Source organism: Oncorhynchus masou, unplaced genomic scaffold, assembly GCF_036934945.1.
Source record: "Oncorhynchus masou masou isolate Uvic2021 unplaced genomic scaffold, UVic_Omas_1.1 unplaced_scaffold_5449, whole genome shotgun sequence".
NCBI lineage: Eukaryota > Metazoa > Chordata > Actinopteri > Salmoniformes > Salmonidae > Oncorhynchus > Oncorhynchus masou.
Window position 1 is genome coordinate 1 of NW_027011864.1, and position 13,906 is coordinate 13,906.

Below are 13,906 nucleotides of genomic sequence, written 5' to 3' on the forward strand. Positions count from 1 at the left end.
TGTGTGTGAACAACAGGACCTGTGTGATATGACCCTGACAAGAGGATCCTTCACCTATTCCAACGGTGAAGAGTACCATGGGGAGTGGAGGGAAGGCAAGATCCCTCTTTCCCTCTATCACTTTACTCATCCCTCTATCACTTTACTAATCCCTCTATCCTCTATCACTTTACTAATCCCTCTATCACTTTACTAATCCCTCTATCCTCTATCACTTTACTAATCCCTCTATCACTTTACTAATCCCTCTATCCTCTATCACTTTACTCATCCCTCTATCACTTTACTCATCCCTCTATCACTTTACTCATCCCTCTATCACTTTACTCATCCCTCTATCACTTTACTCATCCCTCTATCACTTTACTCATCCCTCTATCACTTTACTCATCCCTCTATCACTTTACTCATCCCTCTATCACTTTACTAATCCCTCTATCCTCTATCACTTTACTCATCCCTCTATCACTTTACTAATCCCTCTATCACTTTACTCATCCCTCTATCACTTTACTCATCCCTCTATCCTCTATCACTTTACTAATCCCTCTATCACTTTACTAATCCCTCTATCACTTTACTAATCCCTCTATCACTTTACCAATCCCTCTATCACTTTACTAATCCCTCTATCACTTTACTAATCCCTCTATCACTTTACTCATCCCTCTATCCTCTATCACTTTACTAATCCCTCTATCACTTTACTCATCCCTCTATCACTTTACTCATCCCTCTATCACTTTACTCATCCCTCTACCACTTTACTCATCCCTCTATCACTTTACTCATCCCTCTATCACTTTACTCATCCCTCTATCACTTTACTCATCCCTCTATCACTTTACTCATCCCTCTATCACTTTACTCATCCCTCTATCACTTTACTCATCCCTCTATCACTTTACTCATCCCTCTATCACTTTACTCATCCCTCTATCACTTTACTAATCCCTCTATCACTTTACAAATCCCTCTATCACTTTACAAATCCCTCTATCACTTTACTAATCCCTCTATCACTTTACCAATCCCTCTATCACTTTACCAATCCCTCTATCACTTTACTCATCCCTCTATCCTCTATCACTTTACTAATCCCTCTATCACTTTACTAATCCCTCTATCACTTTACTAATCCCTCTATCACTTTACTCATCCCTCTATCACTTTACTCATCCCTCTATCACTTTACTCATCCCTCTATCCTCTATCACTTTACTAATCCCTCTATCACTTTACTCATCCCTCTATCCTCTATCACTTTACTAATCCCTCTATCACTTCACTAATCCCTCTATCACTTTACTCGTCCCTCTATCACTTTACTCATCCCTCTATCACTTTACTCATCCCTCTATCACTTTACTCATCCCTCTATCACTTTACTCATCCCTCTATCACTTTACTCATCCCTCTATCACTTTACTCATCCCTCTATCACTTTACTCATCCCTCTATCACTTTACTCATCCCTCTATCACTTTACTCATCCCTCTATCACTTTACTCATCCCCCTATCACTTTACTCATCCCCCTATCACTTTACTCATCCCCCTATCACTTTACTCATCCCTCTATCACTTTACTCATCCCTCTATCACTTTACTAATCCCTCTATCACTTTACAAATCCCTCTATCACTTTACAAATCCCTCTATCACTTTACTAATCCCTCTATCACTTTACCAATCCCTCTATCACTTTACCAATCCCTCTATCACTTTACCAATCCCTCTATCACTTTACTCATCCCTCTATCCTCTATCACTTTACTAATCCCTCTATCACTTTACTCATCCCTCTATCACTTTACTCATCCCTCTATCCTCTATCACTTTACTAATCCCTCTATCACTTTACTCATCCCTCTATCACTTTACTCATCCCTCTATCCTCTATCACTTTACTAATCCCTCTATCACTTTACTAATCCCTCTATCACTTTACTCATCCCTCTATCACTTTACTCATCCCTCTATCCTCTATCACTTTACTCATCCGTCTATCACTTTACACATCCCTCTATCACTTTACTCATCCCTCTATCACTTTACTCATCCGTCTATCACTTTACTCATCCGTCTATCACTTTACTCATCCCTCTATCACTTTACTCATCCCTCTATCACTTTACACATCCCTCTATCACTTTACACATCCCTCTATCACTTTACACATCCCTCTATCACTTTACTCATCCCTCTATCACTTTACTCATCCCTCTATCACTTTACACATCCCTCTATCACTTTACTAATCCCTCTATCACTTTACACATCCCTCTATCACTTTACACATCCCTCTATCACTTTACTAATCCCTCTATCACTTTACACATCCCTCTATCACTTTACACATCCCTCTATCACTTTACTCATCCCTCTATCACTTTACTCATCCCTCTATCACTTTACTCATCCCTCTATCACTTTACACATCCCTCTATCACTTTACTCATCCCTCTATCACTTTACTCATCCGTCTATCACTTTACTCATCCCTCTATCACTTTACTCATCCCTCTATCACTTTACTCATCCCTCTATCACTTTACTCATCCCTCTATCACTTTACTCATCCCTCTATCACTTTACTCATCCCTCTATCACTTTACTCATCCCTCTATCACTTTACTCATCCCTCTATCACTTTACTCATCCCTCTATCACTTTACTCATCCCTCTATCACTTTACTCATCCCTCTATCACTTTACTCATCCCTCTATCACTTTACTCATCCCTCTATCACTTTACTCATCCCTCTATCACTTTACACATCCCTCTATCACTTTACTCATCCCTCTATCACTTTACCAATCCCTCTATCACTTTACTCATCCCTCTATCCTCTGTCACTTTACTAATCCCTCTATCACTTTACTCATCCCTCTATCACTTTACTCATCCCTCTATCACTTTACCAATCCCTCTATCACTTTACTCATCCCTCTATCACTTTACTCATCCCTCTATCACTTTACACATCCCTCTATCACTTTACTCATCCCTCTATCACTTTACCAATCCCTCTATCACTTTACTCATCCCTCTATCCTCTGTCACTTTACTAATCCCTCTATCACTTTACTCATCCCTCTATCACTTTACACATCCCTCTATCACTTTACTCATCCCTCTATCACTTTACTCATCCCTCTATCACTTTACTCATCCGTCTATCACTTTACTCATCCGTCTATCACTTTACTCATCCCTCTATCACTTTACTCATCCCTCTATCCTCTGTCACTTTACTAATCCCTCTATCACTTTACTAATCCCTCTATCACTTTACACATCCCTCTATCACTTTACACATCCCTCTATCACTTTACTCATCCCTCTATCACTTTACCAATCCCTCTATCACTTTACTCATCCCTCTATCCTCTGTCACTTTACTAATCCCTCTATCACTTTACTCATCCCTCTATCACTTTACACATCCCTCTATCACTTTACTCATCCCTCTATCACTTTACTCATCCGTCTATCACTTTACTCATCCGTCTATCACTTTACTCATCCCTCTATCACTTTACTCATCCCTCTATCCTCTGTCACTTTACTAATCCCTCTATCACTTTACTAATCCCTCTATCACTTTACACATCCCTCTATCACTTTACACATCCCTCTATCACTTTACACATCCCTCTATCACTTTACTCATCCCTCTATCACTTTACTCATCCCTCTATCACTTTACACATCCCTCTATCACTTTACTAATCCCTCTATCACTTTACACATCCCTCTATCACTTTACACATCCCTCTATCACTTTACTAATCCCTCTATCACTTTACACATCCCTCTATTACTTTACACATCCCTCTATCACTTTACACATCCCTCTATCACTTTACACATCCCTCTATCACTTTACACATCCCTCTATCACTTTACTCATCCCTCTATCACTTCACTCATCCCTCTATCACTTTACACATCCCTCTATCACTTTACTCATCCCTCTATCGCTTTACTCATCCCTCTATCGCTTTACTCATCCCTCTATCGCTTTACTCATCCCTCTATCACTTTACTCATCCCTCTATCCCTTATAGCTTGTCTCAGACAATCCTGCAGATGAAGAAGCCGGTGTGGGGGTCCTGGGCTGGCGTGGTTACACAGTTACATATACTGCCAAATTCTCTAAAAGGATGTTGGAGGCGGCTTATCGTAGAGAAATTAACATAAAATTCCCTGGCAATAGCTCTGGTGGACATTCCTGAAGTCAGCATGCCAATTGCACACTCCATCAAAACTTGAGACATCTATGGTGTTGTGTTGTGTGACAAAAAAGGCACATTTTAGAGTGGCTTTTTATTGTCCCTAGCACAAGGAGCACCTGTGTAGCACCTGTGTAATAATGCTGTTTAATCAGCTTCTTGATATGCCACACCTGTCAGGCGGATGGGTTATCTTGGCAGAGGAGAAATGCTCACTAACAGGGACATAAACACATTTTCAGAGAAATAAGCTTTTTGTGTGTATGGAACATTTCTGGGATATTTTATTTCAGCTCATGAAACATGGGACCAACACTTTGCATGTTGCGTTTCTATTTTTACTCGGTATAAATACAACATTTATGTACTCCAACAGTACACGTCAGACATGAAAGTAAAGTTAGCAGGTACTTTACATGCTCCATTCCCCCTCTGGATGTATTTCTCACTGTGTCAGCCTCAGGTGTCTGGAGGTTTCAAATGAATCAAAAGTCTCAACTCAGTCCAGATTGTTGCTTCTGAGTAAACAGCAGAGAGGAGTGGTAGGCTGGAGCCTAAGAGTGTGTCGTCTGTACTAATTCTATGTCACAAACAGAATCCGTATCCACCGGCAATTCTCTACAGACTATATACCATCTGCTGTCATAGCAACAACACACATACAAATACACAAGCAAACAAATACACACACACACACACACACACAGCCGCGTAATATCACATTAACGCTACACTGACCAAACCAGTATTTGCCGTTTGACAAAAACACGAGACGTCACGGTAGCCCCAGAGATAAAGGATGCCATAATAACTAGAGAACAAGTTTGGAGCTATTTTAGAAAACCGTTCTGTTTCACTGATAACATATGGTGGCTTCAGAGAGGTCAGAGGTCATTTGGTGTGTCTGGTGTGTTGTTTCGTTCCCTTGTTGTAAGGGTGATTGTTTGTATTGACATGTATAGCTAACAGGTTGAAGTGGGACACACAGGAGACAGGCTGACTGACGGCATATCTTTTAGCATCTTTTATTATCCACCGTTCAAGTCTGTTATAAGCTAAGAAAGACAACTTTGAGAGAGATGTTTGTGTGTGTGTGTGTGTGGGGGGGGGGGGGGTCAGTGCACTAGGACTATTGATTGATATAAAACCCGACAAATTCAGCTAAAGCTAAATTAGCATGGCAACCGTGGCAACCGTGACCTAACAACAAGATTGGCCCCGACGATACGATGCTAAGAACCGTTCACCAGATTAAACTCTGAACTGATTTCTGGAATCAAACTAGACGAAAAGAGAGACGGGCAGTTTGTAAGTACAGTAGTGTACACAGTCTATTAGCTGGTCCGAAGCTTGGCCTCTAATTAGTGCTTTTATTGTTTTACACTGTGTACTTTTTATTTTCTACATTTTACGGCTTCTTGTTTGCTTATAATTATTTTCATTGTATTGTTTTAATGGTAAGTGTGTTGCTATTTTTAATGCACTTTAAATACAATTTTAATTGGATTATATTTGATCCAGTAGCACTACTGCTTTAGCTAAACTAGTAAGGCTAATTACTCTGTACAATAAGGGAAATGAATTAGTTGTAATAGTAGGGGGAAATGAATTAGTTGTAATACTAGGGGAAATGAATTAGTTGTAATACTAGGGGGAAATGAATTAGTTGTAATACTAGGGGGAAATGAATTAGTTGTAATACTAGGGGGAAATGAATTAGTTGTAATACTAGGGGGAAATGAATTAGTTGTAATACTAGGGGGAAATGAATTAGTTGTAATACTAGGGGGAAATGAATTAGTTGTAATAGTAGGGGGAAATGAATTAGTTGTAATACTAGGGGGAAATGAATTAGTTGTAATAGTAGGGGGAAATGAATTAGTTGTAATAGTAGGGGGAAATGAATTAGTTGTAATTCTAGGGGGAAATGAATTAGTTGTAATAGTAGGGGGAAATGAATTAGTTGTAATACTAGGGGGAAATGAATTAGTTGTAATACTAGGGGGGAATGAATTAGTTGTAATACTGGGGGAAATTAATTAGTTGTAATAGTAGGGGGAAATGAATTAGTTGTAATACTGTGGGAAATGAATTAGTTGTAATAGTAGGGGGAAATGAATTAGTTGTAATACTAGGGGGAAATGAATTAGTTGTAATACTAGGGGGAAATTAATTAGTTGTAATACTAGAGGGAAATTAATTAGTTGTCATACTGGGGGAAATTAATTAGTTGTAATAGTAGGGGAAATGAATTAGTTGTAATAGTAGGGGAAATGAATTAGTTGTAATAGTAGGGGGAAATGAATTAGTTGTAATATTAGGGGAAATTAATTAGTTGTAATACTAGGGGGAAATTAATTAGTTGTAATACTGGGGGAAATGCATAAGTTGTAATAGTAGGGGGAAATGAATTAGTTGTAATACTAGGGGGAAATGAATTAGTTGTAATACTAGGGGGAAATGAATTAGTTGTAATACTAGGGGGAAATGAATTAGTTGTAATACTAGGGGGAAATGAATTAGTTGTAATACTAGGGGGAAATGAATTAGTTGTAATACTAGGAGGAAATGAATTAGTTGTAATACTAGGGGGAAATGAATTAGTTGTAATACAAGGGGGAAATGAATTAGTTGTAATAGTAGGGGGAAATGAATTAGTTGTAATACTAGGGGGAAATTAATTAGTTGTAATACTAGGGGGAAATTAATTAGTTGTAATACTAGGGGGAAATTAATTAGTTGTAATACTAGGGGGAAATTAATTAGTTGTAATACTGGGGGAAATGAATTAGTTGTAATAGTAGGGGAAATTAATTAGTTGTAATAGTAGGGGAAATGAATTAGTTGTAATAGTAGGGGGAAATGAATTAGTTGCAATACTAGGGGAAATTAATTAGTTGTAATACTAGGGGGAAATGAATTAGTTGTAATACTAGGGGGAAATGAATTAGTTGTAATAGTAGGGGGAAATTAATTAGTTGTAATACTAGGGGGAAATGAATTAGTTGTAATACTAGGGGGAAATGAATTAGTTGTAATACTAGGGGGAAATGAATTAGTTGTAATACTAGGGGGAAATGAATTAGTTGTAATACTGGGGGAAATGAATTAGTTGTAACAGTAGGGGGAAATTAATTAGTTGTAACAGTAGGGGGAAATGAATTAGTTGTAACAGTAGGGGGAAATGAATTAGTTGTAACAGTAGGGGGAAATGAATTAGTTGTAATAGTATGGGGAGATGTTTGTGTGTTATACATATCTTGCTTGGAAACAACTTGTGGCATTGATAATAGTTCTAGGTCAAACTGTCAAGTCATTTCCCATACATTTTCGTTCAGAATGTTTTTGACAGTTCAGGAATTTGACCTTGATCACGTGAGCTAGAGAAACACGGGATAGAAATGCACTTTCTCGTGTCCTTTAAGTTTTAAATGGTTGCTATTTCAACCCTCGTGCCTCGTGTAAGACGACTGACGTCCCTGCTTGACAAATCAAATCAAATGTTATTGGTCACATACACATGGTTAGCAGATCTTATTGCAAGTGTAGCGAAATGCTTATGCTTCTATATCCGACAGTGAGGCTGTATCTAACAGGTAATATCTAACAATTCCACAACAAAATCTACTATCTAACCAACATTCAGTGGACCTCAGTCAGTGGAAGGAAGCCTTGTGAAATCTCAACCACCGCCTCTTACTTAACTCTACTTGGCTGTGGCTTCGACACTGAGCTTTGGGGGACACAAATCCCATGTCAACACCGTGCGGCCCACACACACATACACACGCACGTGCAGATGCACACACAGACACACACATTAAGGGCTTATAAATAAGCACCTGTTGTATTCGGTGCACGTGACAAATACAATTTGATTTGATTCCGGAAGGCTCGACTGTATTTCGTCTAACAGCCAGTTTAGTTTTACCTCGCCGTCCAAATCTCATTAAAAATAAAAACTGAACTGAGATTAGAGAGAGGAGGTTTGCGTAGTCATAGTGACAGATGGCACATCTAATTTAGTCAATCTACACCACTAGCTGGCAGCCCTGTGCTCTTTCATCCCATCCCCTCCCTCACCCTTTCCTCTCTCACCCTTCCCTCCCTCTCTCACCCCTCCCTCCCTCACCCTTTCCCCTCCCTCTCTCACCCCTCCTCCCTCACCCTTTCCTCTACCTCTCTCACCCCTCCCTCTCTCTCTATCACCCCTCCCCCCTCACCCTTTCCTCTCCCTCTCACCCCTCCTCCCTCCAGTCCTCTCACCCCTCCTCCCTTCACTCCGCTCACCCCTCCTCCCTCACCGCTCTCTCAACCCTCCTCCCTCCAGTCCTCTCACCCCTCCTCCCTCCAGTCCTCTCACCCCTCCTCCCTCCAGTCCTCTCACCCCTCCTCCCTCCAGTCCTCTCACCCCTCCTCCCTCCAGTCCTCTCACCCCTCCTCCCTCTCTCACCCCTCCTCACTCCACTCCTCTCACCCCTCCTCCCTCGACTCCTCTCACCCCTCCTCCCTCACCCCTCCTCCCTCCAGTCCTCTCACCCCTCCTCCCTCCACTTCTCTCACCCCTCCTCCCTCACCCCCTTCCTAAATCCTAATAGTATGTTATACTAATTTAGTACACTAGTATCTGGCAGCAGAAAACCACCCTCATCTCTCTCACTCCCCCTCCTCTCCCTCTCTCACTCTCACCTCCCCCTCCCTCCACCCTCCCCCTTCCTCTCTCACTCTCACCTCCCCCTCCCTCCCCCTTCCTCTCCCTCTCTCACTCTCACTCTCACCTCCCCCTTCCTAAATCCTAATCCACTGTGTTCACTTGTGTGCTCCGCTACTTTACGTTCAAACGTATTGCTGCCCAAATACCTACGTAGCAACGAGAAGCTCAGAACATTTCACCTGACCTCATTCAGTGGACTCCATTCAGTGGACCTCATTCAGTGGACCTCATTCAGTGGACTCCATGCAGTGGACCTCATTCAGTGGACATCATTCAGTGGACTCCATGCAGTGGACCTCATTCAGTGGACCCCATGCAGTGGACCTCATTCAGTGGACTCCGTGCAGTGGACTCCGTGCAGTGGACTCCATGCAGTGGACCTCATTCAGTGGACTCCATGCAGTGGACCTCATTCAGTGGACCCCATGCAGTGGACCTCATTCAGTGGACTCCATGCAGTGGACCTCATTCAGTGGACCCCATGCAGTGGACCTCATTCAATGGACTCCATGCAGTGAACCTCATTCAGTGGACCCCATGAAGTGGACCTCATTCATTAGGCCCCATGCAGTGGGCCTCATTCAGTGGACCCCATGCAGTGGACCTCATTCAGTAGGCTACATTTGGGAGAATGCTGTAGCCTACAATACACACAGGTGTAAAATACCTCCTAGAGGGTATGTGTTAAATCTACGTAGACTGACAGGACAAAACATCTACATTAGAATTCTTTCTTTTTTTTACTCGCTATATTTTTTTACACACATTCTTTACTAGAAGTGACAAGGCAGCCTGTTTGTTAAGTTCCAAGAACATTCAGAGACCCTGAGATTGGTATGTCTTAGAGCAAGAAAATCTTTTAGTCCCACTTCACTGTTAAATTACTTTCGATCCAACTGCCCACGAAAAGTGTCATTTTCTTTAACTACATAGGTTACAGAGACCCTGAGATGTGTGTTTGAATAGAACATGCCCAGAACTCCCAAAGAAACAACAGTATAGAAGTTAACAAGGACCAAGGGAAGACAGGCAGCCTCTTTTCAACAAGCCCTGAGCGTTGTATTTGAAAGCCCTGAGAGTTGTATTTGGAAGCCCTGAGAGTTGTATTTGGAAGCCCTGAGAGTTGTATTTGAAAGCCCTGAGAGTTGAATTTGGAAGCCCTGAGAGTTGTATTTGGAAGCCCTGAGAGTTGTATTTGGAAGCCCTGAGAGGTGTATTTGGAAGCCCTGAGAGGTGTATTTGGAAGCCCTGAGAGGTGTATTTGGAAGCCCTGAGAGTTGTATTTGGAAGCCCTGAGAGTTGTATTTGGAAGCCCTGAGAGGTGTATTTGGAAGCCTTGAGAGGTGTATTTGGAAGCCTTGAGAGTTGTATTTGGAAGCCCTGAGAGTTGTATTTGGAAGCCCTGAGAGGTGTATTTGGAAGCCCTGAGAGTTGTATTTGGAGCAATACATTTTTTTTCCTGACCCAACCACCCCATGACAAGTGATGTGGGTTTGAGTAGACAGACCTGGAATTTCTAAATAAGCTGCATGTATAGTTTAAAGAACAAGGACAAAAGTGAGAAAGACAGACAGACAGACAGACAGACAGACAGATAGACAGACAGAGAGATAGACAACTAGACAGACAGACAACTAGACAGACAACTAGACAGACAACTAGACAGACAGACAGACAGACAGACAGACAGACAGACAGACAGACAGACATGTACTGTATAGTGTGTAAGGATAAAGGTGAGACAGACAGGCTTTTTTAAAGTTCTAGGTACAGGCCGAAACCCAGAGAGTCTATATAGCAGCTGTACTATAGAGCTGATGGTTTCATATGGTCCAATAATCTCTTCACCTTGCATTAACCTCTTACACATGAGGCATCTTTATCCTTTATCCACATGGTGATTTATGAACAATTATTATAAAAAATAAGGTGCGCTTTTGATTTGTTTCATTCATGTTTTAGAGTGAATTTGACAGTTGTTATTTTTGTCCAGTTCGGTCTATTGCAATTTAATTTTGCACTAACTTGCCTGCTCGCTAACTAACTGATAACTAACTAACTTGTGACTAACTAGCTGATAACTAATAAACATGTAACTAACTACTAACTGACTTATTTGTGTATTTTATTTAACCTTTATTTATTCAATAAATGTTAAATAATTAAGAAAAAAATCTTATTTACAATGATGGTCTGGCTAACTGGTAACTAACTAACTAACTAACTGGTTTGTCTGTCCCCCAGGTCTGAGACATGGTCTAGGCCAGTAACTAACTGGTTTGTCTGTCCCCCAGGTCTGAGACATGGTCTAGGCCAGTAACTAACTGGTATTGTCTGTCCCCCAGGTCTGAGACATGGTCCAGGCCAGTAACTAACTGGTTTGTCTGTCCCCCAGGTCTGAGACATGGTCTAGGCCAGTAACTAACTGGTTTGTCTGTCCCCCAGGTCTGAGACATGGTCTAGGCCAGTAACTAACTGGTTTGTCTGTCCCCCAGGTCTGAGACATGGTCTAGGCCAGTAACTAACTGGTTTGTCTGTCCCCCAGGTCTGAGACATGGTCTAGGCCAGTAACTAACTGGTATTGTCTGTCCCCCAGGTCTGAGACATGGTCCAGGCCAGTAACTAACTGGTTTGTCTGTCCCCCAGGTCTGAGACATGGTCTAGGCCAGTAACTAACTGGTTTGTCTGTCCCCCAGGTCTGAGACATGGTCTAGGCCAGTAACTAACTGGTTTGTCTGTCCCCCAGGTCTGAGACATGGTCTAGGCCAGTAACTAACTGGTTTGTCTGTCCCCCAGGTCTGAGACATGGTCTAGGCCAGTAACTAACTGGTATTGTCTGTCCCCCAGGTCTGAGACATGGTCTAGGCCAGTAACTAACTGGTTTGTCTGTCCCCCAGGTCTGAGACATGGTCTAGGCCAGTAACTAACTGGTATTGTCTGTCCCCCAGGTCTGAGACATGGTCTAGGCCAGTAACTAACTGGTTTGTCTGTCCCCCAGGTCTGAGACATGGTCTAGGCCAGTAACAAACTGGTTTGTCTGTCCCCCAGGTCTGAGACATGGTCCAAGCCAGTAACTAACTGGTATTGTCTGTCCCCCAGGTCTGAGACATGGTCTAGGCCAGTAACTAACTGGTTTGTCTGTCCCCCAGGTCTGAGACATGGTCTAGGCCAGTAACTAACTGGTTTGTCTGTCCCCCAGGTCTGAGACATGGTCTAGGCCAGTAACGAACTGGTTTGTCTGTCCCCCAGGTCTGAGACATGGTCCAGGCCAGTAACTAACTGGTTTGTCTGTCCCCCAGGTCTGAGACATGGTCTAGGCCAGTAACTAACTGGTTTGTCTGTCCCCCAGGTCTGAGACATGGTCTAGGCCAGTATCTAACTGGTTTGTCTGTCCCCCAGGTCTGAGACATGGTCTAGGCCAGTAACTAACTGGTTTGTCTGTCCCCCAGGTCTGAGACATGGTCCAGGCCAGTAACTAACTGGTTTGTCTGTCCCCCAGGTCTGAGACATGGTCCAGGCCAGTAACTAACTGGTTTGTCTGTCCCCCAGGTCTGAGACATGGTCTAGGCCAGTAACTAACTGGTTTGTCTGTCCCCCAGGTCTGAGACATGGTCTAGGCCAGCTGACGTTAAGTGACGGGACGTGTTACACTGGTCAGTTCGAGAACGGACTCTTCAACGGCTGTGGGATGCTGGTCTTCCCTGATGGATCCAGGTAACAATGTCTCACCATTCCTATTTCACCTTTGACCCTGCTAATGACATTAAAACTGTCTGATGTCTGAAGCGCCGGCTGTGTCTGAAATGACCCTATTCCCCTTATAGCACATTTCTATTGACCGAAGCCCCGAGGCAACGTGTCGCAGTTAGATATCTCCCCTGTTCATTGTCTTCATTTGTGTCACTTCTACCTGGAAGTTGAATTCCTTACCGCGTCCATGTGGTTTTGCAAACAGATGTTCTCTTAGTGTTGTGATCCAACTCCACTCCGATGTCACACAAAGTCATGTGGGGATGCAATTTGTGTTGCTTGCATCACAATTATAACCAACCTCCTTCACCTTGAGAGCAGAGCTTGATTGAGATAAGTAAGTGTCAGTTGCTTTAACGAGGATCGAGGATCTCGGCAACGTCACACACTGAAGTAAAACTAATCGCTGCACAAATTGACTTTTTTTTGCTGTGTATTGTATTCCGTGTCGAAGAGCACGTAGCAGACCTGGGTTGTGAGGACAGGAGCATGGATCAGTCCATCAGTGAAGATTCCTCCCACCTCAGGTCAAGGCTCTCTGCTTATATTTGTCTGTGTTCTGACAGCATTCTGTTCTTGTTCGAGACTTCTTGGTGACATTTCTCAGCTGAATGATATCTATTATATGACAGAATAGCTCACTAAATAGTTGGGGTCCTATTCATTATGGTAAGCAGTGAAAAACACTTTTAAACGCTTTGCTACAGAAAACTAAAATCAGAATCATAATGTTCCTTGGTGATATGGTGCTGCTAGTGAAAGACAACATAGTCAGAATGTTACCTGGTGATATGGTGCTGCTAGTGAACGACAACATAGTCAGAATGTTATCTGGTGATATGGTGCTGCTAGTGAAAGACAACATAGTCAGAATGTTACCTGGTGATATGGTGCTGCTAGTGAAAGACAACATAGTCAGAATGTTACCTGGTGATATGGTGCTGCTAGTGAAAGACAACATAGTCAGAATGTTACTTGGTGATATGGTGCTGCTAGTGAAAGACAACATAGTCAGAATGTTACTTGGTGATATGGTGCTGCTGGTGAAAGACAACATAGTCAGAATGTTACCTGCTGATATGGTGCTGCTGGTGAAAGACAACATAGTCAGAATGTTACCTGGTGATATGGTGCTGCTAGTGAAAGACAACATAGTCAGAATGTTACCTGGTGATATGGTGCTGCTAGTGAAAGACAACATAGT

At 42.3% G+C, this 13,906-nt stretch overlaps 1 protein-coding gene across 1 annotated transcript; it reads left to right on the forward strand.

Moving 5' to 3' along the window:
* The first annotated feature begins 28 nt into the window (after positions 1–28).
* Positions 29–12,670, forward strand: LOC135536014 (MORN repeat-containing protein 4-like). Its single transcript, XM_064962409.1, has 2 exons — positions 29–95; positions 12,552–12,670. The coding sequence occupies exons 1-2, from the start codon at positions 29–31 to the stop codon at positions 12,668–12,670; spliced, it is 186 nt and encodes a 61-aa protein (XP_064818481.1).
* Positions 12,671–13,906: the final 1,236 nt, after the last annotated feature.

Bases quoted from the DNA above. Each gene is read 5' to 3' on its own strand.
- LOC135536014 (XM_064962409.1), top strand. From the start codon at position 29: ATGACCCTGACAAGAGGATCCTTCACCTATTCCAACGGTGAAGAGTAC. The intron at 96-12,551 runs GCAAGATCCCTC...TCTGTCCCCCAG, and splicing joins CCATGGGGAGTGGAGGGAAG to GTCTGAGACATGGTCTAGGC.